General features: G+C 37.0%; 1 protein-coding gene across 5 annotated transcripts in view; it reads left to right on the plus strand.

Annotated features, from left to right (window-relative positions):
- FSTL5 (follistatin like 5) overlaps positions 1 to 21,323 on the plus strand; it is a 274,244-nt gene that overhangs the window by 81,695 nt on the left and 171,226 nt on the right. For all 5 annotated transcript variants that reach the window (XM_058657545.1, XM_058657547.1, XM_058657548.1 and 2 more), the window contains one exon: positions 5,719 to 5,971. In XM_058657545.1, coding sequence (XP_058513528.1) covers positions 5,719 to 5,971 — 253 coding nt within the window. The remainder of the gene's footprint in view (positions 1 to 5,718; positions 5,972 to 21,323) is intronic.

Below are 21,323 nucleotides of genomic sequence, written 5' to 3' on the forward strand. Positions count from 1 at the left end.
CTCGTGAATGTTTTCATTCCATTAATTGCTGTACTAGTTGAGTCTTAAAGCAATAAATGTAAACTTTCAAATTACTGATCAGTAAAAGGGAACCAGTGACAAATATTTATTTTTTGTTTTATTAATTTATTTTTTATTTGAAAATCAGAGTTACAGAGAGAAGGAGAGACAAAGAGAAAGACCTTCTGTCCACTGATTCACTCCCGAGGTGACCGTAACAGCCGGGGCTGAATGGATCAGAAGCATGCAAAGCTAGGACTTAGCTACTAGGCTATCGCACCAGGCCCAATAACAAATATTTTTATGAGTTGCATCATCAATAAACTTAAGTTTAGTGATAGCCTGTTCCCTATACAATGCAATTTAAAGTAAATTAATACTTAGTCATAAGCATGCGACTATTAAATCACTAAAGAATCTTATAACCAAAAAGGCTGAACAGAATGAAACCAAAAGAAACATTTTAATATACAAGTTGAATTATAATATGCATTTCTAAGTACATGTGTGTATGTTACATTTTATTTAATAATCATGATACTGCTCTTTTTAAAGATTTACTTATTTTTATTGGAAAAGCAAATAACACAGAGAGGGAGATATAGAGAGAAGGGTCTTCTGTCTGCTGTTTCACTCCCCAAGTGGCCAGGATGGGCTGATTCTCCGCTAGAACTGAACTGATTCAAAGCCAGGAGCCAAGAGCTTCTTCTAGTTCTCCCACTTGGGTGCAGGGTCCCCAGGCTTTGGGCCATCCTCTAAGCCCAGGCCACAAGCAGAGGGCTGGATGGGAGGTGGAACAGCTGGGATAAGAACCAGTGCACATACGGGATCCTGGCGCATGTAAGACAAGAATTTAGCCACTAGCTATTGCTCTGGGCCCCAGCATAATACCAGCAAGCATTACTATTGTACTCTTCCAATTAGCCAAAGCTGTCCTACTTAAATAAATCATTATACAATAAGTGATGAGGTATACCAGTGTTCTGCATGACATGTTTTTAATATTTCTCATAGGACAATTTTTGTGAGACTTTTAAAGATTTTTTTAACTGAGAATATGTATGTGCAACCACATATAATTTTTAAAATGCTTTATATGTGCGGAGTATGTTTATGTATGTATCTGTGTTTGCATAACTAATTTTTTCATGTTGTAATGCAACTACATAATGCATTTCGATCATTTTTGCAAACAATATAAATTTAACAAACCAGACACTTATTTACTTATTATATATTTTACAAGATCCTTTGATAAGTTTGGATGGTTCCGTTGTTGAACCAAGACAGCATAGGTTTATGGAGCTACGGATATAATGCATATATTTAACAAGTGGCTCTAATCTCAACTTCACTTAGATGTCATGCGGCAAATACAGAGATTTTATAAAAGTGCCATTGTAGCGATGGCTGAGGAGATGAAGAGCAGTGACTTTAGGACCTGTTGTAAGAGATGGGGAGGCAGGCAGAGGTGCAGAGAAGAGCTGCGGATGCGACCACACATCGCACGCACCTTCTGCGAATGCAAGGTGATGAGGGAACTGGGCACTTTGGTAGAGTGGTGAGTTGGCTTGAGTGGAATCGTCATGTTGATAAACCTTACATAAGCTGCTAAGAATTACAACAGGCCTAGAAGGACGCGTTGAGGTCTGCATTGTTGCTTCTACACTTACCACAGAGAAGAGTATAGTGGAGCTGGGAGCAGAGTGAGGGGAGGTGAGAGTCGCAGAAACCGACACAGGTCCTTATCCTTCCAAATTTGGTATACATTTGTCTCCTGCGTGCTTCCATCGTTGAAGCTGAGAAAAAAGAACCGATTTTAATTCCTAATTCATTTTGTGTGACTGAACATTTTATTATTCTCTTCTGAAGCTGCCAGAAAATAATTTTGTCCTCATTATTTTAAAATTTCACAGCATGCCATGCTATGAGGCTACTCTAGTTCACTTTATTGGGCACTAGGTGATCACTCTCAATTTGGCAGTGCATGTGCATCAGTTCTGGGAAATATTTTAATAATTTTATTAATTGTTTCCTACCATCTGTTTTTGCTCTGCCTCCATCTAGATTTTCTTTTATTTGGACTAAGGAATTCTGAAAGTGATATCCGTGCTGTTTTGTATTTTCTATCCTACGTTTTATTATTTTATTCTAATTTATTCATCCGTTGGACACAGCCCAAATGGCCCCAGTGACCAAAGCTGAGCCCCAAAGCTGAGCCAGTCTGAAGCTAGGAGCCAGGAGCCAGGAGCCAGGAGCCAGGAGCCTCTGCCAGCTCTCCCCCGTGAGTGTGGGGGCCCAAGGATGTCAGCCATCCTCATCTGCTTTCCCAGGCCATGAGCGGGGAGCTGGATCAAGAGTGGAGCAGCTGCAGCCATTGCGAACACTTCAGAGTCAGCCAGCAGATAGAAGACCTTCTCTGTCTCTCCTCTCTATAGGTCTACCTTACAAATAAAAATAGATAAATCATTTTTTTAAAAAAAAATCATCATGTTCTACAATATCAAAAGTATCCATCAAATTGTGATTCTTCCCTCTCACTAGTATTGCTTTAAATAGAATGTCAGTGTTTATTGTATACCCTTCTGAACTAACTCATTTTCTAAGCAAAACTACAGCCGTGACTTAGTAGATTGTGAGCTTGTAGTTGATGTTAATCATGTCCTTTGTCCAAATCATGTTCTGCCCCCTATAGGGCACTTGAAGAAAATGTGATGATTTTAAATTTTTTTTTTTTTTTTTTTTTTTTAATTTAAAACCACCTTACACAGAAAAATAAAGGTTTGGAGGTAATGTTGATCAACTTTATGTTAAGTATGTACATAAAAAGTGTAATAAGAATGGACAGTCAGCTAACTAATGAAATAGGAAGGCAGAGAGAGATGGTAGGATTTCTATACATCCCCAATGACAATTACATTAAGATTGAAAATCTAAAAAGGCCATCACTACAACAACAACAAAAAGAGCTTTGTATATTTATGTTGTCATATGTTGGATTTGTGTTAAAACAGCTTTGTAGTTCTCTGAATGGATAGATATTATAAATGATGTACTTCTTAAATAAACAGCCAAGTTTTTGAGGTAAATTCTATTTTGTCAAATATAAGCCAGCAGGAACCTATTATTGATTAAAATCCCCTTAATGTGTTGAATAATTGAGCATATTTGAAACAAGTCTTTGACATACCGATCATGTTCATTTGATTTAATCTCAGCTTAAAGTTAAGTTTAGCATTAGTCATGAGTAATTACTGTCAGCCAGGATATGTCCAAGCCATTCATTTACATAATCTGAGCTTTCTCTTAGATTGCACATGAATTAGTTAAATTCCCTTTCATTGTAGCAGCTACAAGGAACACACAGCTTCTAGCTAGTGTGAAATGGTCCATCAGCTTATAAAAATTCTCTGTATATCCTGCGTAGAGTGCAGCCTTCTGGAGGACACTGAAGATGAGCCTCGGAGTTTACTCGCCAACTCAGATATGATGAATCTGGAAGAGTTATGTTGTAGAAAAACGATCTGTGTATTTCAAAAATAGTTTTGCTCCAAAATAAATGCATCTTTTCATTCAATGTTTAAGAAAATTGTTTGAGATACTCTTGTACTCTTTGTGTGACCCTATGTCATATCAAACATTTCCCCCAAAGCAAGGGGATTCAATTGATTCAAACCACGACCTAAATTCATGACTAAAATATAGACCGAACTCATTCTATGGTAATAAGAAAATAAGTAAAAATACTATTTTGATAAATATTAACTGATTATGTGAATTCAGAAAATATCAAATTCTATATTATTATAGCAATTTCTGTGTTATAATAACAGCTTGGTTGTGGATTCTAAATTAACTGATTGGATAATTTACATATGTGTCATACAAGGTTAAGTAGATATTTTTCTACATTCAAATCAGTCATTATTTGATAATCATCATTTACATAATTCTGGACTCTGACCTTCAATGTTTTCATTAAAAGAAGTAATTATATAAATTAGATTTAAAAATGTTTACGTTAACAAGTTAACTAAATGTGTTAGTCAACATTTAGAATGAAGAGCGATTGAGAATGGCCCCGCCCGGAAGTCTGAATCAAGAACATGTATGGATTGATTCACAAACAAAAAGGAAGACTTCAGCTGAATGGCTGCAGGTGGATTTTTGCCATACTAGAACGTGGCATCACGAGGCATTCACTCTCCTTGTAGATACAGTATTTGTAAATTGGTTTTGTCTGATCACTGATATGCTAGTGCTTGGCTGAACCTCAGCAACTTGTGAAAAATCAAAATGCTACAAATTCATATATGTGTGTATATACATGTATGGATGATTATATACACACGTATGTATACACACATACATATTCCTATGTTTGGTTTGTTTTATTTGTATTCAAAGTTAGGTTGCAGTTTGTGGCTTAGAAGCTCACACTCTGGAGGGAGCTTCAGGCTCACGGCGTCCTTCCTGTTTAATTGAATACACTGACTATTAAAACCAACATTGGTAAAGTAGAAAGTATATTCAATATCCCGTCAATCCACATAATGAATTTTGCTGATTTTCCGATGTCTTTTCCCACTATCTTCAAAATATTATTATCTTCTGTGTTGTGACCAATGTTAAGTTCTTATCTTTGAAAGATATCACTTTTCAAATATGTCTGAAAAATTGTTTCCTAATTACTTGTCTCAGTTTTCTGGACTATTCTGCCTGCTTGGATGAAGCACTAAGATCTCCTAGCATAGGCACCAAAGTGTTACTCATCGGCTGGGTCTTTGTTCCCAAAAGAACTTTGGGCTGAAAGTCAGGTGTCCTGAATCAGAAACAGAACAGGTGGAAGCCAATTTTATCAGCATCACGTTGACTTTCCAATACAGCCCAAAGTTCAAGAACTATTCAGTGGATTACATGTTTTTCTCAAAATGTATAAATATGTTTAAAAAAAACTACCTGGTGTCTGTTCTTTCAGATAACCTCACATTTGTCCATTGAATTCTATATTCTTTTTTGGTTGAACTTCATTCAGAGTGTTCTTAATCATTGGACTACAGCAGTAAATCATTCAGTTATCATTAATTGTTTTCACAAAAGCAGTTGGTAGTGTTGGTCTTTGGTATAATTTGAATGTTACTAATTCAGATTCCATTTGGAAACACATGACTAAATGTTCACACAAAGTTCCTACTGAAACCGATTTCCTAAACTGCTTCTATTTGCAGGTTTGTGTCCTTTGAACGATTTATTAAATGCCAACCCCTTTTGCCTTCACAGTGCTATGAGGATGTAAGATTGCCCTCATTTTATAGAAAATAAACAGGTACAGATTTTTGAAGTGCCTGAAGTTTGCAATTATCAGAGATACAACAAAGCCCCACATCAGCACCTGTGTTTTCAATTGCTGTGGTGCCATTGTGTGGACATAGTTTATTTCCTCAAACTCTACACTAACCTGAGAGGGGAGAATAGAATTCAAGGAGAATGGGGCTGCCTGGCAGGAATGTTGAAAACCTTTTGAAAAATGTCCTATCTGTGGGTCTTGATGAAAGCCTTTCTATTGAAACAACGTGGATATTGGATGAATACTGATGATGAATCTGATGCTACCAGAATTGTGTTTAACACGTATTTCATTTGGTCCTCTGAGTTGCCTGAGTTCTGTAGACATATGCACTGAATGATTTTCTGTTTTTTTTTTTTTTTCATCTTCAGGGTTTCTCATTGAGGATGACCCTTTCGGATCTTGTGAAAATAAGTACTGTGGTTTGGGAAGGCACTGTGTGGTCAGCAGAGTGACGGGCCAAGCTGAGTGCACCTGCATGGACATTTGCAAACGGCACTACAAGCCTGTGTGTGCATCTGACGGAGAGTTCTATGAAAACCATTGTGAGGTGCACCGAGCCGCTTGCCTGAAAAAACAGAAGCTCACCATTGTTCACAATGAAGACTGCTTCTTTAAAGGTAGGTGAAAGTTGTACCGGAAGTGCCGGCCTACCTCGGTCCTTTCCTATTCTCAATTAACGTCTTTCATTTCAGACTGTAACATTAAGTCAGAGATGTTTAAAAAGAAACCAGACTTAATTATGCCAGTAAGCAGTACTGTATGGAAATTTACATGAACAGAATTCTGATATGCACTTATGGGAATAAAGCTGGCCAAAGTATGACTCAAAATTTAATATAGCTTTTGGCATTGAACTGTATGGCTTCCCAATCATGGGTACAGGGTGCCCAATGCAGTCTGTTGGCCAAATCCACTCAGTGCACAGCACCTGGCGTGGAACTGAAGGACTTGTGTGTGCCAAACCTGCTGTGATATTATCTCACTTCTTCCTGATTGAAAATGATGGTTTCAGTTTATACAGAATAATTCAAGTGACATAGATCCTGAATTGCCTACTGAAATAACTATAAAGAATTCATGGTAAACTCAAATAATGAATCTGAAGTGACCACTGCTTAATATCATAAAATATTTGCATTTATTTTCATATTCTCGAAGTCATTGACTTCTGGAAAGTATTGCCAAATTAGTAATTTGAAAGAGTATTTCATGTTGTTACATAAATAAATCATTGAATCACTTACCGTCATTAGTGATGAGTTTGTAATGCCTTAGATTTCTCACTGACAGTCATGAACAAGTTACTACATTTATAGAGTTGTATATGTAGAAACCCCATCAACATGATTGGCAATCTTACTCCAGTTCCAAATTTCAGTTTTGAAGAGTGATCTTACAGTATGCTTTCCTTTCAAAATATGATTCATAGTTTTATTGTGAAATTTATGGCTGCATTATCTTTGTACACTTTCACTTGCCAAGAAGTTGAAGATTTAAAAGTTATATGTTTTCAAATATAATAGAACAAAGTATTAGTTCAAATAATCATAAATGACGTACAGAATTTTTCAAAGCATGCAAGATACAATATTGTGTACTACCAGAGGCCCTTTGATGTAACCAAACAGTATAAACACAGTTATTTATGGTGGTGCATTGGTATACTTTAATTCTATGGTGAGTCAGTTTATTTTGGTTAATCAAATGATCTCAGATGTTTCAGTTTCAAGTTGAATTTACTTTTTCTTTCTATTGAGTCTACTTTCTAAATAGTTCAAGTTTGTTCTGTAATGCTTCAATGTGTCATGCTAACCTGACATGGTACAGTAGAAATTAATGCTAGTTTGCTGATATCATAAATAAGGTAAGTAATACATGAAATATGAAGATAAAAATATATTAATTTGAAGTAATACTCTAAGGCTGAGGTTTTGTTCATTTGATATCAACAAAATAATCCTATGAAGCAAAGATATATTAAATATCATGTGGGCAAATAAGCTGGTGTTTCTACTGACTGCTAACTGAGGTGTAATTCCACTCACTACAAATATCTTCCTTATCAATTAACTTCACCACAACTGCTTTAAAAAATTTTCTCTTTCAAAATTAAAATAGGTTTTTTTCCTTAAATAAGATCTGTGCTTGCTTCGAAATACCATCTTATCATCTCTACTACTGAACTTCCATTTACATTATCTGAGCTATTTATCATGTGTTAGCATGTTTCCCAGCTCTCAGAAACTGTTGAATTTTATGTTTGTTCCTTTTTTAAGTGTTTTGCCTAGCAGCTAACTTATAAAACAACAATTTCACTAGGAGAAAGAATAAGCAATTGGTGAAACAATTTGCCTGTTTTACAGGTGTACATGTGGTCAAATCTTAGATATAAAATAGAAGCTGTTAATCTGAAGGCCAGACATTGTTTCAGTAGTGAAAATTAATCTGTGGTCAGAATTTGATTATTTTGCTTGGAATTTCAACAATGATGTTGCCTTTTAGAGTAATCGAATAGAAGAAAAAAATAAATTCATGTTTAATAATTCCAAAATCTGATATTCAATTATATGTGTGTGTGTATTAAAGATTGATTTAGTTGAGTTGTAGAGATGAGGGAGAGACAGAAAGAGGGGGGGGGCGGGGAGATTTGCATGTTCTTTTGTTTTTTCGAGATTTATTTATTTTTATTGGAATGTCAGATTTACCGAGAGGAGGAGAGTTAGAGAGGAAGATCATCTATCCACTAGCTTACGCCCCCAAGGAGCCTTGACAGCTGGAGATGAACCAATCCAAAGCCAAGAGCAGGAGCTTCTTCCAGGTCTCCCATGTTGGTGCAGGGTCCCAAGGCTTTGGGCCATCCTCTAAATCCGGCTACAAGCCCGGAGCTGGATGGGAAGTGGAGCAGCCAGGACACAAACTGGTGTCCATTTCTGATCCTAGCAGATGCAAAGCGAGGATTTAGCCACTGGGGCCATTGTGCCAGTCCCTAGAGAAAACAATTTAGGAATTTAAAGAAAAGAACATTAATCACATGTTAAGGATCAGGCTAAGTAATTTCACATGTTAAATTGACCCTATTTGTCTTTGGCATGCCTATTTAAACTTAATAGATTACAGTTGTATATCTCCTGCATTGATTATTCATTTTTTAATTAAAAATATTTTATTTGATAGATGGAGAGAGCTTCTACCTGCTGGTTTTTTTTCCCACATGCATTAAAGGTACCCCACAGGGGTCAGGTCTTCCATCTTGGAGTCTTACCTACCTGCGTTGGCCGCTGGAGCCAGGACAGGGGAGCTCACCCCCACACACTCCAGTGTGAGATCTCAACATTTTCAGATAGAACCTCCAGGCCAAAGGCACAACCTTGGCCCATTTTTCAGTTATGATTAGAATTCAGATTAAAATATTTTCATCTAAATCTCTATTGGAAATATTTGTAAATATCCACGTCTTTCTGCACCTTTAGCTCTGCTAAGGATTAAAATATGCCGGCATTGCTCTCAGCACTTATTGCTGTCTTTGAAGTCCACACATGAATTTACCCAGAATTTTTTGAGGAATTTGTCTTTTCCGGAGCAGTAGATAGAACAATATGCTTTACAAAATTTGTCTTTTGTATTTCTATTTGATTCTAAAATAACAGACTATGCTTAGATTGTATCATTTGTTTGCCATCATTTTCTGATGAATATCTTCAAAGTATGAAATGTTCTGTTTTTCTGTAACTCCAAGCTTTTGTGATAACTGTCACTTTTGTGGTAAGTTAGCTTGGCCTGAGAAGAAAGGATTTTCTAACTGCTGCAATGCACATCACCAGATACGCTAAATATCCCGTCTTTTCATCCCAGCATCAGGCCAGTTTGTCATACAAAACAGAATGAACTTAAGGTGTAGGTGTACACTGGAGGAAGACCCTTGAGACAGAAGGCATAACTGATTTTAAAGACGTAAGAAATGAAACCTGTATGAGGAAATGTATTGGTTAGAAACTGTTTTACCGTTTGCTGTGCTGCGACTGAAATTACTACAGAGGCCGATGCGCTCCTCACTTAAATGTACGTCACAATCAATAGCAACTTGGGCAATGCACTTGTTGGCGCTGTGAATAATTCCAAAAGTACCTGATTAGCTTTGGTTATTCTGTTGTTTATTTTCTTTTAGGGTAATCTGAAGTGACAGAATACTTTAGGGCACTCATAGAAATAATGTTTTTACATATTTGCTTGAATTGTTGTCGTAGTCATAGTGCTTCTATCGCTTTTCAGTACCTCGAGGTTCATCTTGTAGTACTGTCGTATGATTCAAACAAGAGCCGCGATCAGAAGGTGAATAGCATCCATCAATGACGCAGCCAGTGCTTCTGTGTCCAAGGACCTGCAGTCTTTGAGTTTTAGTTAATGATCTTGATGACCCTGTGGTTTTGGGGGGGAGGGAAATAAATAACCATATCTTGGAAAATCTATATACTGCTTTCTAATATTAGACACATTACATGTGCATAGCCCCTCCCCCCCAAAAAAATTTCATGAGCGTCAGTACAAATGTGCTGTCTGGAGAACTCACTGGGACACAGAGATCAGGCATCCACTTGGTTCTGTGTTCCCTGTTGCAGTGTTCAGCTTTGATCTGGGCTCTCTGTCCAGCTCCAGCTGCCTGCTGGTGCTTGCTCTTGGAGGAATACGGTTGTACGGTTCTCGGGTCCATGCCCCTGAGTGGGAAACGGATGAAATGCTCAGCCCCTGGCTTACACTTTCTCTAGCCTTGTAGATTTTTTTTGAGTGTTCCGGTGGATGGAACATTTTCTCTCTCTCACCAATCACTCCTCTTTTTTTTATCTGTTAACCTATCTTTCCAATAAATAGAGATAAGTGGAAAATGTCTGAATATCCAACTTGAATTTTCAGTTGGGTAATCTATTTTTGAAACTTTTCAAGCATGCACTCAAAGATACACGTGGTATTAAAGTACTTTAAGGCAATTTTTTTTTAAGATTTTATTATTATTGGAAAGCCGGATATACAGAGAGGAGGAGAGACAGAGAGGAAGATCCTCCATCCGATGTTTCACTCCCCAAGTGGGCCGCAACGGGCCGGTATGCGCCAATCCGATACCGGAACCAGGAACCTCCTCCGGGTCTCCCACACAGGTGCAGGGTCCCAAAGCTTTGGGCCGTCCTCAACTGCCTTCCCAGGCCACAAGCAGGGAGCTGGATGGGAAGTGGAGCTGCCAGGATTAGAACCGGCGCCCATATGGGATCCCGGGGCTTTCAAGGCGAGGACTTTAGCCGCTAGGCCACGCCGCCGGGCCCAAGGCAATTCTTTAAAAATTGTTTTTCTAAAATTCTTAGTATAACAGAGTTGTTTCGATTAAATTAATTTAAAATGGAGCAGGACTGCAGAAAAATTAAATGTGATTTCATGAAATATTTGGAAAAATGAAAAAAAATCCATTCTTTTAAAAAACAAGGTATTTTGATAGGGACTTAAAAGGGTAACTTTTTAAATGATCTCTTTGTGCCAGAAGGAAATGAAAATTAACTTTTAGTAGAATGTTTTGTATTAGTCACATGAATAACATCTTTAAATTTGGTAAAAGTGATGGCATATGAAATGTGGAGAGTGATTGAAAGAGAGCTTCATAACTGAGCAAAGAAAAAATGAAATGGCCAACAACGTAAGAAGATGTTAAAGCTTGATATTTGAAATTGTGTAGTAATAATAACTATTAACAAAATTGTGAAGAAGTGGACTCAGGTCCACTGTCTACTCTCTCTGTAGGTGGAGTAGCCGGCATGTGCTGACCTGTCAGAGCCCTTATTCTGACCCCCACTATTGTCCTCTTAGCAGGCAGATGTAGTCCACTAAGCCAAAATGTCAGACGACAGGTGTGCGAGCAGGCAAGGTCACTTGCAGGACTAGTGTCAGCAGAGAAGTGCTCTGTGCTAATGTCTTCCGCTTCTTGGAGACGGCAGGAGACTAGGGGACATTGCTAGACTCGAGTTTAGCTGTTTGATCTTTATCTGTATTTAAACATGTATCTGTTGCCTTCCCTGATCATTGGAAACATCATGTATTAAAAAAATAATAAGTTAAAATACTGCTCTCCACAACTGTAGCAAAGGATTTTCCATATTCTCCTGGAAAACTTAAATAACCACAAGCTTACCTGTTAAATTGGGTATCATATAATTTTAGATATTAAACTCATTTCGCAAGTATCACTCACCTAATGTAAAAGTTGGCAAGATATTACTGTAGATAACATGAGAGTGGTAATAATACTCCTTTGGTAAGCATTTTAAAGAACCAACTGTATTTTAATTTGTCATAATATAAGTAACAGCAAATATGCAAATAAACAACGAAAAAGATGATAATTAGTAATGTTGCAATATACACACACCTTCATTTAGGTCTTAATTTGTGTAAGCCTCACCCTAACCCCTTCCTTGTTTTTTCCCGCTAATTATGCATCCATTTGGACGATTCGAATGAATTTGAGAAAAGACAAGTAAAATTGTGTTACTGTCCTTCTCCAAGCGCCTAAAGTGCATTTCAGGAACCAAAAGAACATTGAGTGTGTCAGTCACCCCTGAGAAAGCTTCCTATAACCCAGCTGTTTTCATAGGCATTCTGATTCTGCTCGGCCTGTCAGCCCTCACGTTCTTTCTCACTGATACGAAAACTAGTTCATTCCCATGAAAGACCCTGTTGCGGCCACGGGTGTGCTCATTCCCGGAGCTCTGCATGGCTCATTTCCCCCCGTCATTCAGGCCTCTGCTGCTCAGACAGCCTTCCTGGGGAGGATACACTTTTCTACATTTATCTTCAAAGTGCTTACCATCACTAAAAAATGTTGCTTCTAAATTATATCTTCCGTTTCTTAGCATTACTTCTCATGAGGGTGTAAATGCAGATAGAGAAAGGAGCTGCTTCTTGTAGAGCATCTATGCTCCGCGCCTTGAATTAACTAGCTGGGTAAACATGCAATGACTGAGGCAATGAGTTTTTTACAAACCAGTTTGAACATAGTTTTAAAAGTGTTTAAGAATTTGCTTATTCAGTTTCCGTGTTTGGCAGACAGGTAGAAATGAGGACAGATAACTCGTCCGCTGCCTTACTCCTCAGATGGTGACAGGAAAGCCAAAGTTGAGTAAGCCCAAAGCCAGGACCCCCAGACTTGATCTCTGTTTCCCACCCGGGTTTTAGATGGCCACATAGTTTCACCTTCACCCGTTGCCACCTAGCTTGACACACTTAAAATTTCTTTCGTATTTAAAATTAAAGGTTCTTGTGTTGTCTGCTTTTGCAGGTGTAGCTTCATTAAATGCAAACTACATTTTACATATTTTAATGATTGCTATCTACTCAGTAATTGAAATTAATTCCTAATAGATAAAACCAAATTGAGGACATGAACTTTTACCGGTTGTATTGGGCCATTGTATTATTGCGTAACTCAGGTGTCAAAGCAGAAATCCGCTTCACTTGTATAATCTTTCTTGACATTCAACATTATATGCATAGATGTTTTCAGCACAATGTTGGGCCCATGCCAACGCGAATTATAAACACTGAATTTTATTTCTGCTATTTGCTGTGATATTTCTGTCCTGATATGTCATACATGGCAACACAGTTAAAACTGCAGCAACTAGAACCATCACAGATAACTCTAAAAATACAAGCTCAACTCCCAAACAAAAACATCTGAAGAAAAAATTCAGTGTTATTTTTCCATAGCTTAAATAACACTTAGACTTAAAATCAGAAGTTTGTGTTGCAGTACTGGCAAATCTTGTGGTTTGATTGACCTCATCAGTTAAGTGAGAATAATCAATTGGAATTTTCTTTAAATACTTACTTATTTCATTGGAAAGGCAGGTTTATGGAGAGGAGTGATGGAGAAATATTTTCCAAACACTGGTTCACTCCCCAAATGTCCACAACTTCTGGGGCCGAGCCAGTCCGAAGCCAGGAGCCAGAAGCTTCTTCCAGGTGTCCCACATGCTTGCAGAGTCCCAAGGCTTTGTTTCATCCTCCTCTACTTTTCCCAGGCCACAAGCAGGGAGCTGAATAGGAGCTGAAACAGCTGGTTCTGGCACCGTGACCAATAGCTTGGGAAAGAAATGGAACTTGGAGTCAGAGTCCTGCTATGAACTTGAACTGTTGGCATAACACAAATAGTGAAAGTCTTTATGTGCACAGTCAGAAACTAGACCTGTGTGACGACCTTCAACTCCGAACGTTCTGTAGGATAACATATCAAGATGTGATGTAGCTCATCTCTATGCTTTTCTAGAATAGATAGCATTCAAAATCCCCAGGCATTCCCTTGGAAAACCTGACTAATACTGTTTGCAAAAGTTTTAAAACAAACTAATAAGCAAGAGGAAAAAAATTCAGTAGTTCCACCTTCCAGTCTGGAGTCCAATTAAAGTATTTTGGCACAGGAGTGAGGAACTCTCCAGAAAAAAAGGAGGGGCATTGGTTAATAAAGACTGCTGATGATGTCACTTCTAAAAACTATCGAAAAGATTACTGGTGATAGTGTAAATTAATAGGCAAAATGCTGTGTTCATTCTGTTTTGATAAACCTAATTTAGCTATTTGGAAGTTACCCTGTTTATCAGAGACTACAATAATTATTTTGTTTTCAAAATCTGTTTTGAATTACCTGGTAAGAAAATAAAAATGTGTATCTGCTTATTTTCTTAAGGCAAAGGCATTTAGTAATTTTTTTCTATTGTTCTATTAATTGAAAGTAATATGATACATTCTGATGCTTCTGACAGCTTAACTGTTAAGGATGAAGCGATGGTTTTAATTTACATAGTTGGCAACAATAGGAAGATTAAACAAAATCACAATCAAATAATTCTGGTAGGATGACAAGTGTAAAATATTAGAGTGGGATGTAAAACTGAAAACAATCCTTTTAGTGTTAAAAGCTAATTATTACTTGAAAGTTCCATTACCTGTCTTAAATGGAAAACAACTGCTAAATGGATCATTTCTTTGTTATTTAGCCATTCGAGCTTCTCTTTGATAAAGGCCCACGTCATCGAAATGGAGCGTACAGATTTTATTGGTCCCTAATGAGGCTGGCTACAGCTGTACGATCATCATTTGAGAGTCCAGGCTCTCCTGTTAGAGCCGCTGTCACTTGAACACGATTTCAGATGGAATCTTAAGCGTGTTTGCTTAACCAGATGGCAAATGGTTGAGCAGGGAATCCAGCTCTCTCTCTCTTTTTTTACTATATGACTAAGTGTTAAAACAGAAATGTTAGCTATAGTGGGAAAACACAAATGTATACCAGCCCCCCAAAATCTGTGGATTTTTAAAAACTTATTTATGGCAAGAAAGAGGAGCATATGAACTAAGAGAATATAGCATTATATTTTTCAAATGTACTGAAATATTTGAATAATGTTTGATTAAAGTTAAGCATGAAACAGTGATTAAAATGTTATAAAATTCTAACACATCTTTCAAAAGAAAACATGAGGAATTTTTATTTGCTGTGTTCTTCAACAGTTCAAATAACAAATCTGGAAAGCAAAATATTCATAGACATTTTAGTATATAGTCTGTAATTAATGTTATTTGGGGTATATAAAAGTGATATAGTAGATTAAAATGTGATATAATACTTACATGAAACACTTTGGGTTCATTTGGGAGTTGAAATTGAAAAATCTGTGAATGATATTTTCAATATATGTAATCAAGCTTACCTTTAGAAGGTTTGCATATTTATAAACAGCTAGAAGTAAAATTTCATTAGTGAGAAATTTCAATAGCATTCTCATTGTACGAACTGTGAGTATAAAGTGTAAATAACAACAAAATAGTGAATTGACTCACAAATTTTCATTCTTGCTTTTGGAAATGTGGACTCATGGAAGGATGGTATATTTGGTAGAAATGTGTTCATCATGAGTTATTTGCACACAATTGCCAGTCGTTTTTCCATCTTCTGTAACAAAACAAATATGCTACTTTCGTGAGACGTTGTCAGTGTTTTCCAAAATCATGACATCAGTTTATAAGGCATGGTAATAATCTTTAAAATGTGAGGAACTGTTGCTGCATTTCCTTTCCTAAAATATTCTTGTGATCATAGAAGGAGTCTAAACCTTACAGAGGTTATTAAAGAAAATCTTTCTGAGAAGGTGGGCAAGGATGGCCTGTCCTCATTGGCCATTTAATTCACAAGTTTCTTTCCTTAAATTAGTTGAGCTACAATCACACATACTTGAAGAAGGAGCAGGTTTACCTGGTTTACATGTGAGTTGTACATTTACTAGATCATCACATCATCATGTGTTTTTAGAGTGTACAGTAGTCCCTTATTATCCATGGCTGCTAGTCTATTTGTAGAATGCTGTATTCCACAGCTTTAAAAAGATGGAAGCTTATAATTTTCAACAACATGGATGGAATAAGAGGTCATCATGCTGAGTTAAATAAACCAGGAATAGAAAGACAATTATTACATGATCTTGCACATGTATGAAGCCTCAAAGATAGATGACCTCATGGAAGTTGGAACACATGATGGTTACATGCTGTTGCGGTGAGACACGTACGTGTAGGGAGATGGGGAACGGGTGATCGACGGGATTAGGTTACAACTAGACAGCAGGAAGAGCTGCTAGGGCTCTGCTGCACTTGGGTAACCAAAGATAATGTCAGTATAGTGCATAATTCTCTTAAAAGAATCTCTGAAGCGTTTGGATATATTCTCCATAAAGCAATGCTAAGTGCTTCAAGTATAGTTGTGTATTAACCAAGAATGGATATTATGCAATGTATGCCTGTAATACAACATAACATGGTACTCAACAAATTTGCCTGTTATATCCATGAAAATGATTTCAAAATTTGAAAATGATGGAAAAAGTATGTACCGTGTATCAAGATGACTTCAAAGAAGACCTGCATTGATTCCAAGGAAACTATGAGTCACCATGAATTATTTTAAATTTGTAAAGTTAATATGTACTTTTCAATATCTATGCTTGCAAAATCATTGTTTGTCTCATTCTATTCCTTCAGTAAAACTTGCAACATTTGAGATACATAGGAAATTAGATATAAAATCTTTAGAGAATATATTTCTATTTATATGAGATACATAGGAAATTAGATATAAAATCTTTAGAGAATATATTTCTATTTATCTATAGATACATAGTTATTTCTTGTGTCTTTCTCATCAAGGAACACACACAGGTAGTTGAAGAAGTGATTGAATGAATCAATCCAAAAGCATGTGGCTGATCTGTCTTGACATTTTGAATGTTGTTATTTCCTAGAGTTGTTAAATGACACAGGGACAATAAAAGCGTGATGGGTCCCTACTTTTAACCGATTCAGTATCAATGAAAAGAAATGCAATTTCACATTTTTGCTACTCATTATTCATTGCAGTATACATTATGAGGGCATCAAGACAGCATTTGCAATAATGGAAACATTAGCTAACTATTTGTTCAGTTCCTGTCCTGAAAATTACTATGATGACCTCTAAATAGAAAGAAAAAAATAGATAAATGGAAAGACTAGTCACTGAATTTAATGGCCTATGTTATATTTACATGTCGGAATATTCCACTGTACTCTACTAAAATGTACAGGCATTACAAATCACTTAAAATTTTGAAAAATAACGAGCAAAATAATGGTTAAAATTACTTAGAAAAAGGGAAAACAATCTCCTAGAGAAATTGAAAACCGGATGCATCTTACAAAATAAAATTTACTGAAAGTACCATTAAAGAGAGTATATCAAAAAATGAAAGGTATGAGAAGAATTTGAAATTCGGAGAGAGGCCAAGAGGTACAGATTGCCTGCACAAATATGTCAATATGAATAGGTAGATACTAATAGAGTCTCAGAAATGAATGGAAATGCTAAATTGTGGAACAAATCATAAATGGCCCAAATTGGTGCCTCATTTTGATAAGGAAAGCTTGTCAAAATTTTCCTTTAGGGAAGTGTTCAGTCTTTATTTGTGCTTAAGTAAATTACTGATGTCCTCAAAATGAAGTGATATTAATTTAGGTTAGATAACCATCAGTCATGACTTCTAAAGCTATTACATGATTTGTAGTCTGAGAATTGACTATAAATATTGTCTTCAGAATGATTAAATATTTTTTATACCTGTAAACTACCAAATCAATAAAATGATAACAATCATAAATTTAAATGTTTTAAAGCTGATGTTGACTAAACCTGAAAAAAATATATTTAAATATCAAATTTTTAGTCAAATTCACACTCATTGCAAAGACAGATTTTTGTATTCTTGTGCTGCCAATCTAGTTATTACTGGACTACAGTAGAAATATTTCTGATGTATTTCAGTATCAGAGTTAGCATTTTATTTCCTCAAATGGAATGTTTTATGTATTCTGCTGTATTTGGAAAACAATGCTACATTATAACATAAAGGTGGTAGACCTTTTGTGATATATTGGGCTTTAAAAGTAATGGTGATATTGAAATCTACTCATGTGTTATTATTTAGTTTGTAGTTTACCTATAGATTTTAAAACATCATCCTCTTTTGTATCCAAAAATTTTTGCAGAACATAGAATATGATTTTGTAAATCAGCCATTTAAGCAATATGTTCTTTTGCTGAGATGGAATCTAATAGATTTTACATTTATAAAATATTTAATTTCTACTTGCAACAAATTTCATATATTTACAGTTTTATTAATCTTGTACAGTACATGAGAAAATATATGACTTGAGCATTTTGTTAGAAGAAAAAGATAATGTCTTGTGTGACTGTGTAATGTAGCAGCTCTCATCAACAGTTTCCTAGTGAAAACACACTGGCAAGTGAGACTACAACACTTCCATAAATCAGTTGTTGAAGTGGAAAATAAGGGGAATCTCCAAGGTCAAAAACCATGTGAAAGTGGGTTTCCAAATCCAAAAAACATCTGAAACTACCAGCCCTTGCCCTAGCACTGGCTCAACCTAGTGATGCTGAGTTGTCATTTTGTTTACATTTGGATTAAATGCCCATGTAAAGAGGAGAGTGTTGTAAAATGAAGAATCATGCCTTCAAAAAGAAAAAAAGAAAACAAAAAAAGAAAGAAATCTCTCTCTCAAGGAAGACAGGAGGACACACTCCATCTTAGCAGGAGGTAGAGAAAGAAGAAAATATTTCCCAAAGTAAAAATTACAACCTGTCCCTCTATTGAAATCTCAGCTCTTCATACACACGAAATCCACACTAGGAAAACCTCACCGTGGTGTGACTTTCAATTGGATTTGTTAAATAGCACGTCACGGGCACCAGTAAAAAGCAAATAAAGCAAAACTAAAAAGCAAGTACAACAAATTAGACCCGCCTTGCGACTGTCTCAGCTTCATTGCCGAGAACAGCTTCTGCTCGAGGCTCCTGCCAAAGGCTCTCCTGAGCCCGAGCCATGAGTCGCATCGCTGCGTCTCCACCACATGTGTCCCCAGCTGCAGGCTGTGGCCCCAGTGTAGCGCCCATCTTTATATCCCGATGCCCTACATCTCTTCGTGTTAGATATGCCTGTATTCAAAACCGTGGACTGTGGGATTCAAAGAGTGTAATATCAGTGTTACCTGGAGCACATTTCTAATTTTTTTCTTACAAATATCAGTGTCAGATGTAAAATTATTAAGATCAAACTAAATAGAAAATACCTAAAAAGCAAAAAAAAAAAAAAAGCGAAAAAAAGAAAACAAAGCCTCATGTGTATATACACTTATACACATGTACATACAAATATATGTATAGAACCATTGACTATTATAATTCCTAAATGTCTCTTAAACTTTTTCCTGTTATTCAAATCTCTGGTAAAAAGCTGCAGGAATCTTTGTGTTCTCTGCATTTCCACGGCTATCATATTCAAATCAAATTTTCATCTGTCATCTAAGTTAAATAGTAATCATTATGTTGTTCTTACTATTTGATACTCTTATTGCTGGACACATTCTGTCATACTCACCACACCATCACCAGCATCCCCCAGAAGTGCCACACCATCACCAGCGTCCCCCCAAAAAGTGCCTGGCCTACAAGCAGAGGTTCATGGCGTTAGCTGGGCCATGGATTACCCAGGAAGTTGAATGGTTCAGATTTAGCCTGGCCTAATAATGTTTAACTCAAAACCGTTTGGAAACATCAGAAAGGTGAGATTTTAAACTTTTCAGTGAATCCTTAAGCATACTTAAAAAGACCACATTAGACTGTGGAAGCTTTTCTGGTACCTGGATGGATTGTTTCTTAATTAACCGATACATTTCGGTGAGAGTGAAATGTAGTGGAAAAGGTACAAATGACAGCACTTTAGAATTTAAGTGGTTAATTGTGTTCCTTACTTGGAATAATAATTATGGTAAGCTTTCGCGATGGTGCATCTATGGAAGCCAAAATGTTTTCTGTATGATTTCTAAGATCCAAGTGATTGTTTGTTATGCAGAGCTAGAGAATAGAGCCAGGACTGGAATAAATCCCTTTTGCGGCTTATGCGCTGGGTCAAATGCTCATGGCTGAAATTATTCTTGATTTTGCAAATTCTAGGCAGGAAAAGTCATCTGTGGAGAAATTTCGTGACTTAGAATGCAAATGACTTGAGCATTTGGAACCATAGAGAAGACCCCTCTGGGAACACCAGTGCCCCCCACTGAGTGTCAGGGACCAAGCCTTCTGTGTGCTTGTTCTGGCTCCCTGTTACTGCAGAAGCTGAGAGGCAGTGGGTCACGGCTCAAGCATCCAATCCGCTCCCCTGTGGGAGAGAGCGCTGGATTAGCCTCAGCCATTGTAGGCATTTTTTTCTTGTTTACAAATTTTTTATTTCTTCTTACCTCTGGAGGAAGGGGAAAGACAAAGGAGGAAGCCACACCCAGCCTCCCAAATATCCCAACACCCAGGGATGGGGAGCCACCACCTAATATCAACCCAGGGTCCTGCTTGTAGAGCGTATTCTGAGGTTTCTGACCGAGTGACTTGGGTAGTTCTGAGATGCTGTCGACTTTGCTGAGCCAAGGTTGGGTCAACCCTTTCAGTGTCCGTGGGCTGACATAGTCGACCTCAAGTCTCATTCACCCAGACTTTTTGCTGTCACCGTTTTCTGGGGTGGTTGTGCAATTTGCTCTATTCTCAGGTTCTGAGGCCCACCTGCGAGGTGGGTGCTGGGCCTCATGAGCCTCGGGGCGGGGAGTCTTGTGGGGCTCACGGTGCCTGGCCCTGGTGCATGGACATGCCCATGAGTGAAAAAGGCAGAGCCAGGGTCGCAGATCCTGACATGTGTGAACTGTGGCAGCCCATCTGGTACTGCGATAGAGGAAGGAGAACAGAGCAAATTGGACAACTATAAATTAATTCAAAGATGCAAGGCTTGGTTGATTTGCATCTATGATATGTTCTGTTTATTTAAAAATATATACATCAACTTCTGTAGTCTGTTTTAATGAGTCTCAATGAATTTTGCAAGATTAAAAACTATAACGTACTCCTATAATATTTCATTTTATTGATTAGATAGTTGCACATTGTTTGAACAAATAATTTTTTATAAAAATATAGAATTGTCCTTGACTTGGAAATGTATTGTGGAGCTGGTATTTGCACATTTGCTGGTCTGTGGCTTTCACAGACGCATGTATTTTAAAAAGTATAAATTAAGATGCAGTTCATTTTAAAATAAAGTTACTGATTTAAAATGTATCTGTCTATTTCTAAGGTACTTTTATGCATCAGTGGGCTTTATTCTCCCTCCTGCCTGTCATTCCTCTTGTGCTTGCTTTCATTATATAAAGAATTTGAACCATTTAGTACACTTGATTATTATCCATCTGTCTGAGATCCCTTTGAAGCAGAAAATTGTTTGGAAAAATTAAGACAGGAAAAGAATTAATGTGTACTGAACATCTGTAGTGAATCTAAGCTTTAGCTTTGTTT

Source organism: Ochotona princeps, chromosome 32, assembly GCF_030435755.1.
Source record: "Ochotona princeps isolate mOchPri1 chromosome 32, mOchPri1.hap1, whole genome shotgun sequence".
Classification (NCBI taxonomy): Eukaryota; Metazoa; Chordata; class Mammalia; order Lagomorpha; family Ochotonidae; genus Ochotona; species Ochotona princeps.